General features: G+C 33.8%; 2 protein-coding genes across 2 annotated transcripts; one reads left to right on the forward strand and one right to left on the reverse strand.

The window, feature by feature from the left end:
* Positions 1 to 436: 436 nt before the first annotated feature.
* Positions 437 to 2,568, forward strand: LOC117693092 (uncharacterized). The gene is made up of 6 exons (XM_034483232.2): positions 437 to 554; positions 926 to 964; positions 1,086 to 1,160; positions 1,528 to 1,653; positions 1,787 to 1,816; positions 1,922 to 2,568. Exons 1-6 carry the CDS (start codon positions 507 to 509, stop codon positions 1,970 to 1,972), a joined length of 369 nt encoding a protein of 122 aa, XP_034339123.2. The 5' UTR covers positions 437 to 506; the 3' UTR covers positions 1,973 to 2,568.
* Positions 2,569 to 10,436: 7,868 nt separating this feature from the next.
* On the reverse strand, positions 10,437 to 12,399 carry LOC117692421 (zinc finger MYM-type protein 1-like). Its single transcript, XM_034480175.2, has one exon. It carries the CDS (start codon positions 11,784 to 11,786, stop codon positions 10,437 to 10,439), a length of 1,350 nt encoding a protein of 449 aa, XP_034336066.2. The 5' UTR covers positions 11,787 to 12,399.
* Between the last annotated feature and the right edge of the window lie 8,606 nt (positions 12,400 to 21,005).

The raw sequence follows: 21,005 nt of genomic DNA on the forward strand, positions 1-21,005 counted from the left end.
TTAACTTTAACGGCAAAGAAACGTATAGAAGGATGCAAAAATATTCAATTTACAGAAACGACCCCCCCCCCAAAAAAAAAACAACCCCAAAAACATTACACTCGGAACATTCAAAAGGAAAAATCCACTGAGAAAACTAACAAATTTGACTGGAATTTAAATCTAGACTCACAGAAGGAGCAGGCATAATTTTGATATAAAAACCCACACATACACTCAACAATTTCAAATTTGATATTAATGTCATTATTGTTCGATTATTTTCAATAATCAATCAGAATTTTGCGTCTGATTTCATTCAATTAACTAAGAATTTTTATTCAAAATATAAGAATGCCAAAGCCTAAATTTCCAAGGTTGAAAAATGCGAAAATACCGTTACAATTATATTTGCCGAATGTTGATTATGACGTCATAAATAGATGACGTTGACAATAATATGTCATAAGCCTTTGCGGTTACCAACCTATGCTATATTGATTGTGAAGAGGAGAGAAAACTTTACAATGAAACGACCACTAGGCCAAGCAAATTGCAAGCCTGTAGCAAAAAAGGTATTTTGTCTTCACAATTATTGTTAATTTTATAGTTCACTAAATCTGATCAAAGTTCAATATTTAGAGTCCCCGTGTGAGCTACTGCTACGCAAATGACAGCGGATCAAAAACATCCATAGATTGATTCATATAGACTACTTTTGTTTTTATTGCAAAACACACGAAAAGTTTAATTGCTTTATACTTTTAAGTTCACTCTAAAATACTTTAGCTAAAACTTCTTTTGGTGATTTTTTCGGGGGGGGGGGGGTTAAATTTACAGTCCCATACTAATTAGTTATCTTATTGATTGATCAACTTTTGCATATTGTTAAATTGTTGCAATCTGTGCAGAAATAGTGATAATTCTGTTTTTAATTTAATTTAAGGCGAAAACTCTTGATTCCTGCGGCAGATCAGTTGAGCGGGTCAGTACATGTACCTCTATTATCATACATTTATTATTTAATTCTACCCCCATTACATGTTGCCCTTATTTATTTCCTACATATAAATTAAAAATATTGTTCGTATTAAATCACTTTACAGATGGATATTGAAACTGACACCAGTTGGTACATATATGGAAACCAAAAAATGGCTACCAGAAGCATCCTGAAAGCTGTAAGTGTTTGGCGTTTATCAATACGCTCACACATATTAAGTATATATTGCGTTAAGGGATCGATCATAGAAATAAGAAAACCCAAGTTGTACCCTCTACCCCGAAAAAAACCCCTTCTACATATGATAAATCTTGGAAGGAGAAAGCTCAAATATTTATTTTTAAATAAAATTTTAGATGCATGTTTCGGTCGCTTAACTGTTTAGTATTACAAGTATTCTCGTGTACCAGAATATCAGAAAAATAACAGAATATCAGAAAAATGTCAAATTTGATTTTTTTTTAAAATTTACATTCGGCTGTTGTTTATTAAAATGAGTTGTTCATATCAAAGACGTTTTAAAATCAGAAGTATGTCTGTTGCAGATGAGGGGACAGGCAAAAAGACAAACAAAACCTTCAGCTCCAATGATGGTGCTGCCCAATTGGATAAAGAAGCGAAGCGCTTCCTCTCTCGAGATGGACGATGACGTACTTACACATGCAAAGAAGGTAAGATACATAGGGCGTTGTTTAGTTAAACCGGTCGACAGAATCTTTAATGCATCATATATGCATCATTTTCTTTTTAACAGATATCATTTATTATTATAACTTAATTTTTGCTTATCTTTTTTTGTTTTAGACCAAAAACAACGATATCGGGAACACATGTGTGAGTATTCAATTTTTGTAATCATATTTGTATTAAAAAAAGTTGGACGCAAATATCTCGAAATTGATAAACCTTAAATTAAATAAATTCATTTTTTTCTTACAGACAGATGTGGACCGCGACCTTGTCAGCATCTTCATCCGTCTTTCTCTTTAAAGTGGAAAATCGAATTCATCCGCCCACTGCTCGACTGAAAACTATCCGTATAATTTTGCAATGCTTTTTGGTTTCCTATACATTTGGTAGTAATTGTCCATTTTAAAATTGCAACCAGTGAACTGAAAGTGCTGCTGATATATTCCCGAGGAACTGCTCTGCCAAATGAACTCCTACATTGCACGTAAATTAAATCCTGCGATCTCTCCTGTGCTGGATGGATAAATGACAACGAATTGAAACCCTAAGAAACATTCATGATTGCTCCTTAATCGTGCCATGTTGATGACGAAAAATGATGATGATGATGACGCTGTGATGAACAATATGATGTCATAGTTTCCATGATATCGATGATGAAGTTGAGAAAAATTGCTTCGTTATGAAGGCAATGATGGAATTATGGAGTGCCAAATGTTTTTACTATTTTCTAAAAAAATTTCTATTTTATAAGATTAATATAAAATTTTATATTAAGATGTTTGCTGTTTTATAATATTACCGATTGCATATACCGATATTGCACAATTGTAATACGTGTAATAATATAATGTATATTAATTAAAACAATAATTCTTTTTCATCATAATTACAATAAGCATCAACTTAATTTTCAAGAAATAATGTTATCCCATTTTATTTGGTATAAGGTATGCCTTATATTAGTCGTTGGAATGCGTTTTTGATCATGTTATATAGATAACTGTTACGGGTAACGACTTTTTTTTGTTTCATGTCATGAACCATATACAGATAGTTGTTACGGGAGCATTATTCTGCAACTAGAGCAAGCTTTACTGTTTGAGTGTAAAGCTCGGATGATGGGAGAATGGGGAAGCACGCGTTAGTACTCTCGATCATTAAACGCCACATTAGCATAACAAACACTTGCTACATGTTCCCACCCCCGCTTTTAAATAAAAAAAACTTTCGCTTTCTTCCTATAATAACATTCGAATTTTCATTATTGATATTCAACCTCGTGACTTACAGATTCAAAAGTTACACTATAACCAAATGCAACACCCTGTTAGGTAACTAATATGATACTTGATTTTATTGTTTATTTCGAGAGAAAGTAAGAACTACAATATGGAAGTGTCCAATACAGGGGCATCTTATCCGCTCTGCTATATATATCACAGAGAGCAGATAAGATGCCCCTGTGCCTAAGGTTAAGGTGGTTCAGTGCTAAACAAGTATACTTATTAAATCTTCTTTAAAATTGGCCAAATATGAAGATTTTAATTGAACAAGAGATGTTTGTGAAATATTTATTCCTCCCTCCTGCTCGATCGTACCCAAAATCGACTTGCAATAGATATTATTATGATAATTCTGTACACCATATTTCATTTCAATAGGCGCAACGGAAACTGCAAATGGGTCAATGTAAAAAAAGGCAGCTATTTATGTCACTGCTATGTTTAATTTTATTTTTATTATCTAACCATCATTTAACTATCATATAACAAATAATGGACTTTATATTTTCTATTGCTATAAGAAAAAAGTAAAAAAAAACAAATGTATCTTAATAAATATAAGAATTTAAACCCCTAAATCTGCCACTTTTACTCTGTCAATAGAAATACACTTCTGTTTAATTGATAAATATTTATAAAATCATTTAAAATATTACCCCCAAAAATATATGATGTATAAACACATTAAACACATATATGTGACACATAAGGAATGTTTTTTAAAGTAAAAAAGATGCACCCACCCACCCCCCATTAAAACCAATACAATATTAAATATGTCTGTACATAAATTCTTTGTCATTGGCGTAACCGAATTTGCTTTGTTGGAAAAGAGTTGTCATTCTTGATAAATGACATCATAACTAGTCCTGAGATGCAAGACATCACTTCCTGTAAAAAACTGCAGACGCCATTTGTATGTTTCGTGGTTTGTGTTATTAAAATGAGCTTCTGATGGCAAAAAGGTAAGAAATACAATAATGCTTTGTCATTGGTATTGTAGCAATTTTGTCAAAACAATTGTAGATAGAAGTTTGATAATCATACTAAACATTTTCAAGATATTTACTAAACACACTGTGCAAATGACCTTTTTCACTCTCATAGGGTATCTAAGTATAGCAGCCCATTTATGTACTTTTTGTCATTGGTGTTACTGTCATTGGTGTAACTGCTACAAAATAACACCAGTGACGAGTTAAGTTACACCACTGACAGAAAGTATACATTTAATTATACATTCTTTTATATTTTGATCTTCTTTTCTAATTTACAACTTTAATCAATTTAAATTTTAATATAAATATTATTTGATTTCATTTATAAACACAATTTTTCTAATTAAAAACAAATTTAGGTACAATAGTAACGCTATTGACATGTGCATGTAACACCAATGACAAAAGTATTATAAAATGAACATTTGTTTGTAAAATAGCATAATGTTTATTCTATTAAGTTGGTAGATAGAAAAGGATAACATCCATGTCAATTGAAATATTCAAAGATTATCATGTTTTTGCTATTTACCTCAAAAAAGAGAATTTTAAGAACAATAGTAACGCCAATGACATGTGCATGTAATACCAATGACAAAAGTATAATAAAATGAATTTTTGCTTTGTACGATAATAAACTTTTTATTTTATCAAACTGGTAAATAGAAAAGGATAATATACATGCCAATTAAAATATTCAAAGTTTATCCATTTTTTCTCTTTATTTCATAAACGAAATTTAAAAGTGCATGGTAACGCCAATGACATGTGCATGTAATATGTACCAATTACATTAGCAACAATTTAAAACAAACACGTTTGCTTTTATAATATATTGATTATTTTATGAAGCTAGTATAAATTGTAAAAGGATAGTTGCCAAGTCAGTTTAAATAATCACTAATAATAAATAACAATAATATAATGATGTTTGTTTAAAGATCCAATTAGAGTTGCATGGATATAAGTATGTTGTTGAAAGTGAAAAATTAGCAAAAATCGTTGAAATGTATGCTGAGTAATGATTTGAGTTAGTAGGTGGAGATATCAAATTGAATGGTTTTTTTTTTCAAGCATTTGTTAAGCTTTAATATATGAAAGAAAAATGTTAATTAAAATCTATGTATGCTTGCATTTTGTCATTGGCGTAACCAATGCATTTTGTCATTGGGGTAACCAAATGTCATTGGTGTTACTTTGTCAATTTTCACTTTTGCAAACCCATTTAAAGAGTTAAACTTATTATTTTTTTCATCTTTGTAATTAAGAAAGGTTAATGTAAGAAAGATTAAGGGGTTTTTTTTAATTCTTTGAGATGTTTTAGACTTAAATTTTAGTTTAAAAGTCATTGGCGTTACTAAAACTGTCATTGGTATTACTATCGAGTCATTGGAGTAACCAGTCTTATAAATGTTCTTCCGTCTTAATTTTATGTATTTTGGGGTTTGTAAATCATGATAATAAATGTATTGAAATTCTGGATGGATTGAATGTTATGAAATTTTGATTATTTTTGCCATTTTTATGTTAAAACATATAAAAGCAGGTATGTCTTACAAGATTGTCTCATATTCATGTAAAAAGCTGAAAAAAGTAACTTACTATTAAAAATAAATGCTGTGAATTTTTATTCTTGCTAAGTCACATTATTACACATTTATTTGTCCTTCAAATTTCATTTCAAAAGTTGCTTATTTTTTATGTACAGTGTATTGTTTACAAGTAACACCAATGACAAAAAACAGTTATTGTTCATTTTCAAAAGAACATTTTGACCAAACTACATTAGCTACTGTTTGGAAAATATGTTTTTTGAAAAATACAGTGTTATATTATTACTATTAGTTCAATAAAGGTCCAGAATAATCTACTATTTTTTATGATTTTCACCTGAACTATTTAGCTGCCTTTTTTATATTGACCCAAATACACATGTAATTGGAATTTTGGAATTTTTCTAAGCTCAAGGGACATACCTCTGTCGAAAACTGCTCGATCGTACTCAAAATCACGCATGACCTAGATATTAAAATGATAAATATGTACACCAGATTTCATTTGAATATGTACAACCCTAACAAGGAAATTAACGAAAACTGTATACGTTTAAGGGGCATAACGCTGTCTAAAATTACTCGATCGTACCCAAAATCGAAATTGATCTAGATATTATTACGATAAATCTGTATACCAAATTTCATTACAACATGTGCAACCTCTGCGAAAAAAATGAACGAAAACTGTTGGTGAACCGACCGACCGACAGAGAGACAGACGGACAGCAGCAAAGCAATATGCCCTCACTTCTTCGAAAGGGTAGTGGGTGGTGGTGCATAATAACACGCTCACTAAAATCTCATGTGATTCTCATGTAATTTCAAACACTGATGTCACCGAACCACTAAAGGTTATCGTATAAACAGGGCGAAAAACTGTTTTAATGATAAATCCTCCGTCTGAACAACAATAACTATAAACTCTGAATATATTACAGTATAAAAATCAAAATATCTTGACAATTAAGTACAGTAGATCTTGCACAAAAAGTTAAGAAAAAATTTTTCTATTTTTTCCACACATAATTATTTACGGTAGGCCCTTTTGTTGTTCTAGTATCTGTATTTCCTCTAGTCCTCTATAAAATTCCGCCTTTGTGGTCCCACTTTTCTCCAAGGAATCATGGTTTGATCAAACTTTAATCTGTACAATTTGTGCCTTTTCAAAAGTTTCAGATTTTTTAGCTGAATGCTTTTTTCTTTAGATTTTTCTCTATAACTACCTATGTAAACATTTGACAGCCCCCCCCATCATAGGCTACGTAGGCTACGATTCGTAGCCCCACCATACCCTGGGAATCATGATTTGAAAAAAAAACGTGAATCTACACTATCTGAGGATTCGTCCACACAAATTTGAGCTCTTCTGGCCAAATGGTTTTTGAGAAGATTTTTAAAGATTTTCTCTATTCATTCCAGTGTACAACTTCAACCAACATTGTGGCCCCATCCTATCCTCGAAAACCATGGTTTGAACAAAGCTGAATTTACACTACATGAGTATGCTTCCACACGAAGAACTTTTCTGGCCTAATGTGTTTTGAAAAAAGAAAAAGATTTTAAAGGTGATCTCTGTATATTCCTGTGCAAAGCTCGATTCCCCTATTTTGGCCCCACCCTACCCTAGGGACCATGATTTGAACAAACTGGATTCAACACTACCTGAGGATGCCTCCACACGATCTTTTCTGACTTAATAGTTTTTGAAAAGATTTTTTTTAAAGATTTTTCTCTTTAAATTCCTATGTAAAACCTTTTTCCCCATCCTAGCCCCACCCTACCCCAAGAACCATGATTTGAACAAACTTAAATCTAAATCTACACTACCTGAGGATGCTTCAACACAAATTTGAGCTCCTCAAGTTTGGTTGAAATCCACCCATTGTTCCTGGAGAAGAGGTTGAAAAGTTTACAACTACAACGCCAAAAGACAATGGACAAATCTTGATCAGAAAAGCTCACTTGAGCCTTTGGATCAGGCGAGCTAAAAAAACGATCAAATGGCAATATGTAAAGAACTATAAAAATGAATTTGAAACAAACAATTCACCAAAGGCGAGTTCAAAAGTATTTTGCAGAAAATGATATTTAATCTGTACTTTGTACATGTAAGTCATTGAAAAAAAAATGTCAAATTAATTTTATTCAATATCTGTAGAAATTTTTTTATAGGTCAAACATGCCTTTGTTAAAAAATCAAAATGTCATTTGTTAACAGGTATGGACTCGCTAATCAAGCAGACAAATGTGTTTTACCACGTGCAGGTGACGTCTTTGATGCCCAGCTGCAGCAGGAGGTAGACATGCAGACGTCTAAATTAACGGCTTCTCGGCTCACGACATTGTCATTTTCACGCACGCACGCACACACACACACACACACACACACACACACACACACACACACACACACAGAGGAATTGAAAAATGCCTTCATTTTCAGTGAACTTAGATGATATCCCACGCAAGTGCGAGATTTAACGCTTTACACAATAAAGTGGTACAATGCTTAATACATGTATGTAGAACCATATTTTTAGTTCAATTTTTAAATTTTTACTGTGTCCAATTTTTTTTAATTGCTAAATCTTAAACGGACATGGTCACAATTTAGGTCAAATTATATTTTTCTGATTTTATTATTTACAATGCTATAGGAATGCATTTCTAATGAACAAATGAAATTTGAGAGTCAATCGTTGAGTTATATGCAAGATAATGGGCTCACAATTTTTTGTCTTGTAAACAAGGCTCGTGTCCTGTTTTTGTTTACATAGATTCAATATACCAGTAAATTATCTTTTTCAAGCTGATTTGTATATCTTCTTATTCATTTCAAGCATTAATAAACAGTTCCTAATGTGTAACACATTCATTTTAGGTCTAAAACTGGAATTTTCACTCCAACATTCAAAATGTAAACAAAAGCTTTGTATTCATAGCAAAGAATGGTAAGCTCTGTAACTCGCTTATAACTGAGGAAATGACACTCAAAATTTAGCTGCCTATTAAAAATGCAATACTGAAGCATTTTAAACATTAAAATCGAAAAAATAATTTTTGACAAAAATCGTGACCATGCCCCTTTAACATTAAATTCTTTAAATTTGAAATTAAAAACAACAAACAACTGCATAGTTGGGTATTCAGAATAGCGGGCAGGGATGAAAACTTTACACTGAAATGGACGATATACTATATTGTTATACTTTCATGTTAAATACTGAAATCTGATTGGTTAAGACGCAGTTCATAATCCGTTCTATTTCCCTCAGCGTTAGCAACGCACTTAGCAACGGGTAACATTATATAAATAGTGCCTGTTTGGGAGGGTAACAGTTGATATGGACACCCCGAGAAAACCATTGTCAACCGAAGCGAAGCGGAGGTTGACAATGGTTTTCGAGGGGTGTCAATTTCAACTGTTATCCTCCCAAACAGGCACTATTTATTTTGTTATACTGAATGTCTTTTTTAAAATTTTAAAGAAAATTTTACTGCTTTTATATAGGAATAACGTGAATTCTACAGCGAACCGTACGCGCATAATTTTCGCGCATGTAACATTTTTTAATATTACCCGTTGCCAAGTGCGTTGCTAACGCTGAGGGTAATAGTAAATATTATTAACTGCGTCTTAACCAATCAGATTTCAGTATTTAACATGAAAGTATAACAATAAAAATTGTTACATGCGCGAAAATTATGCGCGTACGGTTCGCTGTAGAATTCACGTTATTCCTATATAAAAGCAATATAAAATTTTCGTAAAAATTAAGACATTCAGTATAACAAAATAAATAGTGCCTGTTTGGGAGGATAATAGTTGAAATTGACACCCCTCGAAAACCATTGTCAACCTGCGCTTCGCGTCGGTTGACAATGGTTTTCTCGGGGTGTCAATTTCAACTGTTACCCTCCCAAACAGGCACTATTTATATAGTATACATGTACGTGGTTTTCATTTTTTTCAGCTGTCTAAAAAAAAAAAAATTTTTTAAATTTTTATTTCAAACCAATAATTAGTGCGTCGTATCTCTAAATTTTTTAGTTTTAAGTCAAATTTCACTATAAATTTTTATCACTCTTCCAAAAAAGATTTTTAGATAAAGAGTGTTTTGGAAAAATAACTAGGATCCCCCACCCCTTCAACTTCCCCGTTCATTTATTAATAATGACGTAGAACACAATATGTATATTGTTAACAAATTAACGTATAAGGTTAACTACTAATTCGTTGTGTTAATTATATGTCTGAAATTTGAAAAAGCTAGGGTATGCATATTTATTGGTATATTTTTAAACCAACGTTGTCAGATATAAAGTATCTGCCCAATAGTTCACTCGCTACAAGATGATTCACTTTCCCCAATGGCGTTAATTAGTCTCATCGCGTTCCTGGGCATACCGTCTGGGTGGCGTCAGATAAATCTATTTCATTTATTCATTTTTTTTTTAAAAATTAACCATAGATTGCCAAACCAAATTATCTTCCTGCGCCGCATGACAAACTCGTCCTGCCAACCCGCATTCTTGGTTACTCCGTTCTGGAAAGTTCTATCCCATTTTCTCACCAGAGGTCGTGCATCGGAAGCGAGCAGCATTTTATTTATTCAACATTTGTCAACTCTTAATTTATATATAGCCCTTAATAAGATCTCAGTAAATATATTCACCCTTTAGTCATTTAATATGTTTTCATTGCAAGGATATATTTTGATGCAAACTCCCGCTAACTTGGATGCGCCAATTAAGTGCATTTACCACCTTACTCTCATTTATGCTATTTCTCAATATTTATTTCTCAGAAAAAATTAAACTATTAATAGCTTATGGACATCATCTCACATTTGTTGAAATACTAAAAGTGTAAGCAGTTACACTGGTGCAGACATTTCGTAGTTTATTGGCGAAATGTCTTAATTTATAAATATAGATTTATACTTGTATGTCGGTTGTTTCTAGCGTACGATGTGAAAGTCTCTAGTTGTGATGAAAGGGATGTCTTGTCTAAATCATCTTTGTAGAAGTCTAAGATGAAATCCAAGTCTTCTTTGAATGTCTTGTCACCGCGCACAGACTTTAGAAGCACGTCCTCTAAATGACTGTAGACGCGGAAGCCTGGCTGGTCAAAACGCTCCTTCACACAACTCATCACAAGATCCAAAGCTTCATAGTACATCTGTCTATATAGTTCTTTGTTGAATGTTGCAAACTCTGGAGGAGCGTTCCCGGTTTCAAATCGCTTTGGCATCTTCCTGCGTCGAGGGAGTCTTGGTTCACTGTCGTCCAAATCATCTAGTTTGTTGTTTAGTGATTCCCAGAATGTGTCAAAAGTGTTTTCGTTACGCATTTCACTAAGAGTTGTCAAGTAGAGCTCTGTAATGTGTTGACCTTCTGCAGCTGAGAGGTCGTTCTTCTGCATGGTTCGGCTGAGATTGTCTGTGTGGCGTAGAATTTCGTATCCAAGGGACACACCAAAGAGGAAGTCAAAACTTTGCATCTGGGTCTTAACACCGATAATTCGAGAACGAATTTCAGAATCCTTAGTGCATTCATAGCATGTCTCCCACAGGGACTGAAGGACGGAGTAGTTTCCTAAAACACTGTTCAGGCTGAGAGCTCTCACGGTCCACCGAGTTGGGCAAAGCACACGGAATCCTGGCGTATCTGGTGCCATCTCGCGCTTTAGCTGTTCCAGGATAGTGTCCCTCCTAGGTGAATAATTAACGAGTTTGAACATTTCAAACACAGTATCCAAAGAATCACGCATCACTTTCGATCTTTTCACAGTATCACCAACAGCAAGGTTAAGTGCATGTCCATAGCAGTGTGTATAGATGGCCCGAGGTTCTTGTTTGGTGATGTTTGCTGCCACGCCTTTCTTTGCCCCGGACATGTTGCTGGCTCCATCGTAACACTGGCCACGGCACTTGCTCAAGGAAATGTTCATCCTCACTAACGTATCCAGAATCACACTGGTCAATGTAGCAGCGTCGATTGACGGCACCATACACAGTCCAATGAATTCCTCTTGAACATTCAAGTCACTGTCAACATGACGATTCACAATCACAACTTGTTCATGGTTCGATTGGTCTGTCGTCTCGTCTACCATAATCGAGATAAAGCCATCTTCCCTGATGTGAGCAGCTACGTCTCGCAGAATCTTTAAGGCCTTCACTTGCAGCATCTCATTCTGAATATCTGTTGTTGTATATTTCTCTTTTTTTCTTCTCCAGCCACGCAAGAATTGACGAATCTGATTTTCCATGAAGCTTCAGAAGCTGGATGAAGTTGCTCTGGTTATCGTCATGGCCACGGATTGGTAGTCCCTGTCTAGCAAGAAATCTAATGTTGCGTAGGATGGTCAACATTTGCTGTCTGTTGTGGGTTTTCTCCTCTGAGCGGGCGGCTGAGAGAACTTCACCGATGTCCTTGGTTTCTCTAGGAAGTTTCAACTTTCTTTCCACGGCCTCTTTGTGACAGTCGGAGTCTTGATGTTTCCGGAACTTTGAGGTAGCATCTTTCCAGTTGCTGAATCCAGCTGACAGAAAACTGCCGTCGATTTTGGAATTCGATATTTTCCCTTCCTTTGCTGCAGCCATGCAAGTGAAACAGAAAGCCAGATCGTTTGCCTAAAATAAAGAGAACTTATTATTAAGCTATTGAATGAAAAATGAAAATGTTTTGCTTAATATTGCGTCAAGCGTTATCGGTTTTGCAAATAATATATGTTGTGTAATATTTCAAAAAAATTATTGATTACAAGATTGTTATAACTGAAAATAATGATTGTCAATGCAATGTGTGAGATAGTTACCTCGTCATAATGTAACCATGGGTAGGATTTGAACCACGAAGGGTTAAAAGAACGTAGTTCTGGATTTTTCTTGCCGAATGAACGCTTAGGATACTTAAAATGGACAGGTTGATTAATACATGTTAATCCCTCCATTAGTATACTTATTAAATCTACTTTATAATTGGCAAAATATGAAGATTTTAATTGAACAAGAGATGTTTGTGAAATATTTATTCCTCCCTCCTGCTCGATCGTACCCAAAATCGTATTGCAATAGATTTAATTTTGATAATTCGGTACACCATATTTCATTTCAATAGGCGCAACGGAAACTTCAAATACACATGTAATTAGAATTTTTCTACGTTCAAGGGACATACCTCTGTCGAAAACTGCTCGATCGTACTCAAAATCATGCTTGACCTAGATATTAAAATGATAAATCTGTACGCCAGATTTCATTTGAATATATACAACCTCTACGAAGAAAATGAACGGAAACTGTATACGTTTAAGGGGCATAACTCTGTCTAAAATTACTCGATCGTACCCAAAATCGAAATTGATCTAGATATTATTACGATAAATCTGTACACCAAATTTCATTACAACATGTGCAACCTCTGCGAAAAAATGAACGAAAACTGTTGGTGGACCGACCGACCGACAGAGAGACAGACGGACACCAGCAAAGCAATACGCCCTCACTTCTTCGAAGGGGGTGGGGGTGGTACATAATAACACGCTCAATAAAATCTCATGTGATTCTCATGTAATTTCAAACACTGATGTCACCGAACCACTAAAGGTTATTGTATAAACAGGGCGAAAAACTGTTTTAATGATAAAGCCTCCGTCTGAACAACAATAACTATAAACTCTGAATATATTACAGTACAGAAATCAAAATATCTTGACAATTAAGTACAGTAGATCTTGCACAAAAAGTTAAGAAAAAAACTATCGATTTTTTCCAAACATAATTATTTACGGTAGGCCCTTTTGTTGTTCTAGTATCTGTATTTCCTCTAGTCCTCTATAAAATTCCGCCTTTGTGGTCCCACTTTTCACCAAGGAATCATGGTTTGATCAAACTTTAATCTCTACAATTTGTGCCTTTTCAAAAGTTTCAGATTTTTTGGCTGAATGATTTTTCTCTATAGCTACTTATGTAAACATTTGACACCCCCCCCCTCCCATTGTAGGCTACGTAGGCTACGATTCGTAGCCCCACCATACCCTGGGAATCATGATTTGAAAAAAACGTGAATCTACACTATCTGACGATTCGTCCACACAAATTTGAGCTCTTCTGGCCAACTGGTTTTTGAGAAGATTTTTAAAGATTTTCTCTATTTATTCCCATGTACAACTTCAACCAACATTGTGGCCCTACCCTATCCTCGAAGAACATGGTTTGAACAAACCTGAATTTACACTACATGAGTATGCTTCCACACGAAGAACTTTTCTGGCCTAATGGTTTTTGGAAAAAAAAATTTCAAAGGTGATCTCTGTATATTCCTGTGCAAAGCTCGATTCCCCTATTTTGGCCCATGATTTGAACAAACTGGATTCTACACCACCTGAGGATGCTTCCACAGGAGCTTTTCTGGCCTAATAGTTTTTGAGATGATTTTCTTTAAATTCCTATGTAAAACCTTTTTCCCTATCCTAGCCCCACCCTACCCCAAGAACCATGATTTGAACAAACTTAAATCTAAATTTACACTACCTGAGGATGCTTCAACACAAATTTGAGCTCCTCAAGTTTGGTTGAAATCCACCCATTGTTCCTGGAGAAGAGGTTGAAAATGTGAAAAGTTTACAACTACAACGCCAACAGACAATGGACAAATCTTGATCAGAAAAGCTCACTTGAGCCTTTAGATCAGGCGAGCTAAAAAAAAAACCCGATCAAATGGCAATAAGTAAAGAACTTCAAAAATGAATTTGAAACAAACCATTCACCAAAGGCGTGTTCAAACTTTCAAAAGTATTTTAAAGAAAATAATATTTAATCGGTAAAATGTACTTTGTACATGTAAGTCATTGAAAAGAAAAGTCAAATTAATATTATTTGGTGTCTGTAGAATGTCTTTTACAGGTCAAACATGCCTTTGTTAAAAAATCAAAATGTCATTTGTAAACAAGAGTGGACTTGTTAATCAAGCAGACAAATGAGTTTAACCACGCGCAGGTGACGTCTTTGATGCCCAGCTGCAGCAGGTGGTACACGTGCAGACGTCTTAATTAACGGTTTTTTCGGCACACTAAGAAAAACGTGGAGGAATTGAAAAATGCCTTCATTTTTAGTGAACTAGATGATATCCCACGAAAGTGCGGGATTTAACGCTTTACACAATAAAGTGATACAATGCTTAATATATACATGTATGTAGAACCTTATTTTTAGTTCAACTTTTTTTTAGACTGTGTCCAAATTTTTTTAATTGCTAAATCTTAACATTAAATTCTTTAGATTTGAAAAAAAAACAACAAACAACTGCATAGTTGGGTATTTAGAATAGCAGACAGGGTGAAAACTCTACACTGAATTACTATGCCTTCTGTCAGTTTGTCACTATATATTCAATACTCATCTATTTACGCCCAGTATTAAGGTAGCTCGCGGGTTTACCTGCTTGTGAGAAAACCTACCTTGAAAATTTGTCCACGTGATCCATAGGTTGTATAGTTTTATTTCTAAAATTTATTTAAGATTCGTCTGCGCAGAAATAATGTTATTGTGTTTCAAATACAGTGTCATTAATAAAATCAAGCAACCCCATTTCAATGAAATATATAGTAAAATGCACATTTTAACCGAGAAACGCATTACAAAACTATGCTCCAAACTTTTAAACGATTCAGACGAAATTAATCATACTCAACACAAAAACAGAGGAGATAATTATGAATCAATTCATAAAAAAATATCAGTATGTGTTCTCGGCCAATTTTTGGCAAAAAAACTCTAAAGATTTAAAAGATTTCTCAAAACCTTATACTTTCATTACGACGTTAGCCTGACGTCATCATTTCCTTACTTCTTAGAACACTAAAATTGAAATGCATTTATTGACAAGACTAGCTGTTTAACACATTTTAGAACATGTTAATGCTTATTAGACATTATTGTAAATGTTATTAAATGCAATTAATGTAAGGCTGTAAAGATACAGAAAATTGCTATTTTTGTTTTTATGAAACTCTGAGTCAATTAATGCAAAAATAAAATGCTAGGCAACTACTGACATAATTAGTAAGTAATCGAATAAAACAGTTATCTCAAGCCAAAAGAAATTTACGATTTTAATCGGTAGTACAGATTACGGAAGTTATAATAGTAAAAAAAAAAGCAAAGTTAATGCATACATTCTATTTTAAAACATGACTTTAAATGGAAGAGTTCTAACGCACACTCATTCTTTATCTTTATAGAACAAAATGTGACAATGTATGTGACATCTTTAAATTTTCAGCACTTGATATTATAAATCTTTGTATAAACAGTCATAAACCGCATATAAGCTTTTTAAAATATTTTCTTTTATACTTCTAAACATCTCATTTGTCATTTTAAAATAAAATTATGATTTTACTATGACGGTCAACTCTTTACGTCGATTCCTATTGTGACGTCAGCAAACCCGCGAGCTACGTTAAGGTAAAGTTTGCGGTTACAGGGAGATAACTCACACATTTTCATTGTGACATAACACCAACTACCCTTTATTTCAGTTATGACGTCAAAATTTATATGACGTCATAATTGATTTCAGGTTTTTTTTATTTCGCGGGGTTTTTTAGTTTCAATGAAAAAATAAGAGGACACAAGCATTTTATCAATTTCCACGGAAACGAAATCCGCATCATATGGTTTTGAACAGTGTTTTAGAAACATCAGATTACACATATTCTAAGATACGTTTTTTCCTGAAATCCTAAAGATTTTCTCTATTTATTCCAAAGTACAACTTCAACCACCATTGTGGCCCCACCCTATCCTCGAAGAACATGGTTTGAACAAACCTGAATTTACACTACATGAGTATGCTTCCACACGAAGAACTTTTCTGCCCTAATGGTTTTTCGGAAAAAAAAATTTCAAAGGTGATCTCTGTATATTCCTGTGCAAAGCTCGATTCCCCTATTTTGGCCCATGATTTGAACAAACTGGATTCTACACCACCTGAGGATGCTTCCACACGATCTTTTCTGGCCTTATAGTTTTTGAGATGATTTTCTTTAAATTCCTATGTAAAACCTTTTTCCCTATCCTAGCCCCACCCTACCCCAAGAACCATGATTTGAACAAACTTAAATCTAAATTTACACTACCTGAGGATGCTTCAACACAAATTTGAGCTCCTCAAGTTTGGTTGAAATCCACCCATTGTTCCTGGAGAAGAGGTTGAAAATGTGAAAAGTTTACAACTACAACGCCAACAGACAATGGACAAATCTTGATCAGAAAAGCTCACTTGAGCCTTTAGATCAGGCGAGCTAAAAAAAACCCCGATCAAATGGCAATAAGTAAAGAACTTCAAAAATGAATTTGAAACAAACCATTCACCAAAGGCGTGTTCAAACTTTCAAAAGTATTTTAAAGAAAATAATATTTAATCGGTAAAATGTACTTTGTACATGTAAGTCATTGAAAAGAAAAGTCAAATTAATATTATTTGGTGTCTGTAGAATGTCTTTTACAGGTCAAACATGCCTTTGTTAAAAAATCAAAATGTCATTTGTAAACAAGAGTGGACTTGTTAATCAAGCAGACAAATGAGTTTAACCACGCGCAGGTGACGTCTTTGATGCCCAGCTGCAGCAGGTGGTACACGTGCAGACGTCTTAATTAACGGTTTTTTCGGCACACTAAGAAAAACGTGGAGGAATTGAAAAATGCCTTCATTTTTAGTGAACTAGATGATATCCCACGAAAGTGCGGGATTTAACGCTTTACACAATAAAGTGATACAATGCTTAATATATACATGTATGTAGAACCTTATTTTTAGTTCAACTTTTTTTTAGACAGTGTCCAAATTTTTTTAATTGCTAAATCTTAACATTAAATTCTTTAGATTTGAAAAAAAAAAAACAACAAACAACTGCATAGTTGGGTATTTAGAATAGCAGACAGGGATGAAAACTCTACACTGAAATGGACGATATACTATAGTTTACATGTAGGTCATTTTTTTCAGCTGTCTTAAAAAACCAAACTTTTTAAAAATTATATTTCAAACCAATAAGTGGGTATTTAGTGCGTCGTATCTCTAAATTTCAATTTTTAAGTCAAATTTCACTATAAATTTCTTTTTCAATTATTATTAAGAAATTAACGTATAAGGTTTACTACTAATCCGTCGTGTTAATTATATATATGAAATTTGAAAAAGCCAGGGTATGCATATTAGTGTCTTGGTGCAGTACTTTTTCCTTTGATGTTGCCAATTCTTTAACGTAGCCCGCGGGTTTGCTGACGTCACAATAGGATTCGACGTAACGAGTTGACCGTCATAGCAAACTCATACATTTCTTTTAGAAATTATAACAAATGATCTTTAGAAACATAAAATGAATTATTTTAAAAAGATAAATTGCAGTTTATTGCATGGACCCTGAGGTCCACGCAGAAAATATATAAGCGAGGTTAAACCGGATGCTATGGGGAAAATTCAGCCTGCGCATGAGCTAGCCTGGTTCCTGTGCGTAATTAGTCTCGTTCAACCAGACTCGGAGTTTTACGGAGACAGCCGAGCGTCTGGTTGAACGAGACTAGTGCGTACTGGGTAGCTCAGGGAACCAGGCTAGCACACGTTTATCTGAATCGGAATCGGGATTCCATGCCATATCCACACATAAGTTCAAAGGCGCTGTAATTGTAAAGTTGTCGGTAAACAGTACAGAAACAAAGTATTCCTTTTAAAGAAATCATTGGCATGTGATATGAACTATCAGTATTATGAAATAAGTTAATTTCATGCCGAAACTACAACATGCATCAACTAGCATAATTTGCAATGCTTTGTTGTTTTCAGAATACACATGTAACTTAACTTTACTTTTATAGTAGGCGAGGCTAGAGAACTTCCCGATTAATTTTTTTAAGCATTTAAGTATAATTGAATAATTATGTCACTGTATAAAAGTTTATATCTCAAGAAAAATGCATCAAAATATGAAATTTTTAATTTACACAAAGCTGTCACTGCATAGTTAACTAAGTAGTGCGAATCGTAATGTGTGCGCAAATAGTAGAATTCACCGAGTGCCTGATACTATACATGCAAACTTCATTCATAGACAGATCATAATTATTTTAGAAGTATGAATCCTTAAAATTCTGAGATAAAAAGTCAGGGCTATACATACATGTATACGTAATACAACGTACAAATTTAGTGGTTAAGGTGGTATGGGACACTTCCATGTTGTGACGTATTGTTTATCGAAATAAACAATAAAATTAAGTGCAGTTATATAAGTAGTTTCTTTCCCAATATTGTCATCTAACAGCGTAGCGCAGTGAGTTAGAGGGTTTACTACGAATCTGTAAGTCATGAGTTCGAATCCCACTGTGGGTTTTACAGTTTTTACCTTTTAAAATATTTTTAAAAAGCTATTGTTTGGTTAGATATTGTAAAATTTGAAAATTCTAAACCGCTGAAAGTATTTCAATTATAATGTACTTTTATCCACATTAATATCGACGGATGTCCCATGCCACCTTAATAGCAGGGTGCTAGAGTCGGTGGAATCTCTGATAATCTTAAGGCTTTCACGTATTCGTTGGAAACACATGCAAATGGTCCACGTATTGTAGTCCTTTATAAAGGACAGCAACTTGTTCAAACATTTATCAAAACCGATTTGGTTGGACTTTTCCTATAGCGTCACGATCATTTCTGTCAGCTACGTCATGCATAAATTATACACGCCGCCTTTGTGAAAACTTTATGATTGGTTAACTCCTTTTCTTAGGCGGAGTTATCAGTACACGCTTATGCAATGCCAGAGCTGAAGGATTTCTCAGAACAGTTCATTTCCACCAAATATTAATCATTCAAAATCGACTATCCCCTATGTTTAAATTCTGTGCAAAAACAAAACTCTAACTCTCTCTCTCTCTCTCTCTCTCTCTCTCTCTCTCTCTCTCTCTCTCTCTCTCTCTCTCTCTCTCTCTCTCTCTCTCTCTCTCTCTCTCTCTCTCTCTGTAGACGGGCTGTAAATATTAATGATATGTTTGAGTTTCTGAAAGGTATGAATGAGTGCAAAGTCGATAACAATAATGAAAATTTACCAGAAGTGGCCGTTACGGATACATATGACTTTCTGAACCTCCCTATTAGCGACGAAGAAATTTTAGAAGCGGTTAAGAAACTTAAAAACAATAAATCACCAGGACATGATTTAGTGATTAATGAACATATTTTTACAACAGTTACAATATTTTTACCAGTTTATAGGAAACTATTTAATCTAATTTACGATAGAGGTTATGTACCAGACGAGTGGTTGATAGGAATTATTAAACCTATATTTAAGAATAAGGGCGATCCCACCCAGCCAGAAAATTATAGACCGATAACATTACTTAGTTGCCTCGGAAAATTATTTACATGCATTTTGAGCAAGAGTTTAGATACGTATGCATCTGAAATCAACCTCATTACTAACAGTCAGGCAGGTTTTAGGAAAAATCATTCAACTCTGGACCATATTCTAACTCTTCAATTTTTATCAAATACCTTACTATGTAGAAAGAAAAAATTATTCTGTGCTTTTGTTGACTTTAAACAAGCATTTGATACCGTCTGGAGAAATGGTCTATGGTATAAACTATTAGAAAATGGAATAGGGGGGAAATGTTATGCTTTTATACGAAATATGTGCAAAGGAATAAAATCTAAGATATGTATGAACGGTATGTCATCTGATTTTTTCTGTTGTAATATAGGTGTGCGTCAAGGAGAAAATGTATCTCCTTTTTATTTTCATTGTATATTAATGACTTCGAAGATTTTTTATTAGATAAAAATATTGTTGGGTTACAAAGTATTAGTTCTTCCATTGAAGATGAGTTGATGTTATACTTGAAACTTTGCCTGTTATTTTTTGCAGACAATACGGTTATTATGTCTGAGACCGCTGATGATCTCCAGAAAGCACTAGATGAATTCCATGTGTACTGTTCCCAATGGAAACTAAATGTCAATGTAGAAAAAACAAAGATATTAGTTTTTTCAAAAGGCCCTAAGCCAAAAAACATTTTTTATTATAATAAAAACGTTGTTGAAATTGTGAGTGAATTCAAATATTTGGGTACTGTATTTTCCAGAAGTGGATCTTTTTGTAAAGCAAAAAAACACTTAGTTGAGCAAGCACAGAAAGCTATGTATAGTATTATAAGAAAAATAAGACTTTTTAATCTACCCATGACACAACAGTTTGATTTGTTTGATAAAGTAGTAGTACCGGTTTTGCTCTATGCTTGTGAAATCTGGGGTTACGAGAATATAGATATTATTGAAAAAATCCATTTGAAATTTTTAAAATATATTCTATGTATGAAAAGTAGTACTCCATCGTTTATGGTCTATGGTGAATCAGGTCGTTATCCTTTATACGTAACTGTATATTATCGAATGATTTCTTATTGGACAAAAATGATCCAAG

The sequence above is a fragment of the Magallana gigas genome, chromosome 3 (genome assembly GCF_963853765.1).
Source record: "Magallana gigas chromosome 3, xbMagGiga1.1, whole genome shotgun sequence".
Classification (NCBI taxonomy): domain Eukaryota; kingdom Metazoa; phylum Mollusca; class Bivalvia; order Ostreida; family Ostreidae; genus Magallana; species Magallana gigas.

What these genes read in the sequence shown, in the direction of transcription:
- LOC117693092 (XM_034483232.2), top strand. Translation starts at nt 507, where the DNA reads ATGAAACGACCACTAGGCCAAGCAAATTGCAAGCCTGTAGCAAAAAAG. An exon ending in CCAGAAGCATCCTGAAAGCT is followed by an intron (nt 1,161 to 1,527) that starts GTAAGTGTTTGG and finishes TGTCTGTTGCAG; the next exon opens with ATGAGGGGACAGGCAAAAAG. An exon ending in ACGATATCGGGAACACATGT is followed by an intron (nt 1,817 to 1,921) that starts GTGAGTATTCAA and finishes TTTTTCTTACAG; the next exon opens with ACAGATGTGGACCGCGACCT.
- LOC117692421 (XM_034480175.2), bottom strand. Translation starts at nt 11,786, where the DNA reads ATGGAAAATCAGATTCGTCAATTCTTGCGTGGCTGGAGAAGAAAAAAA.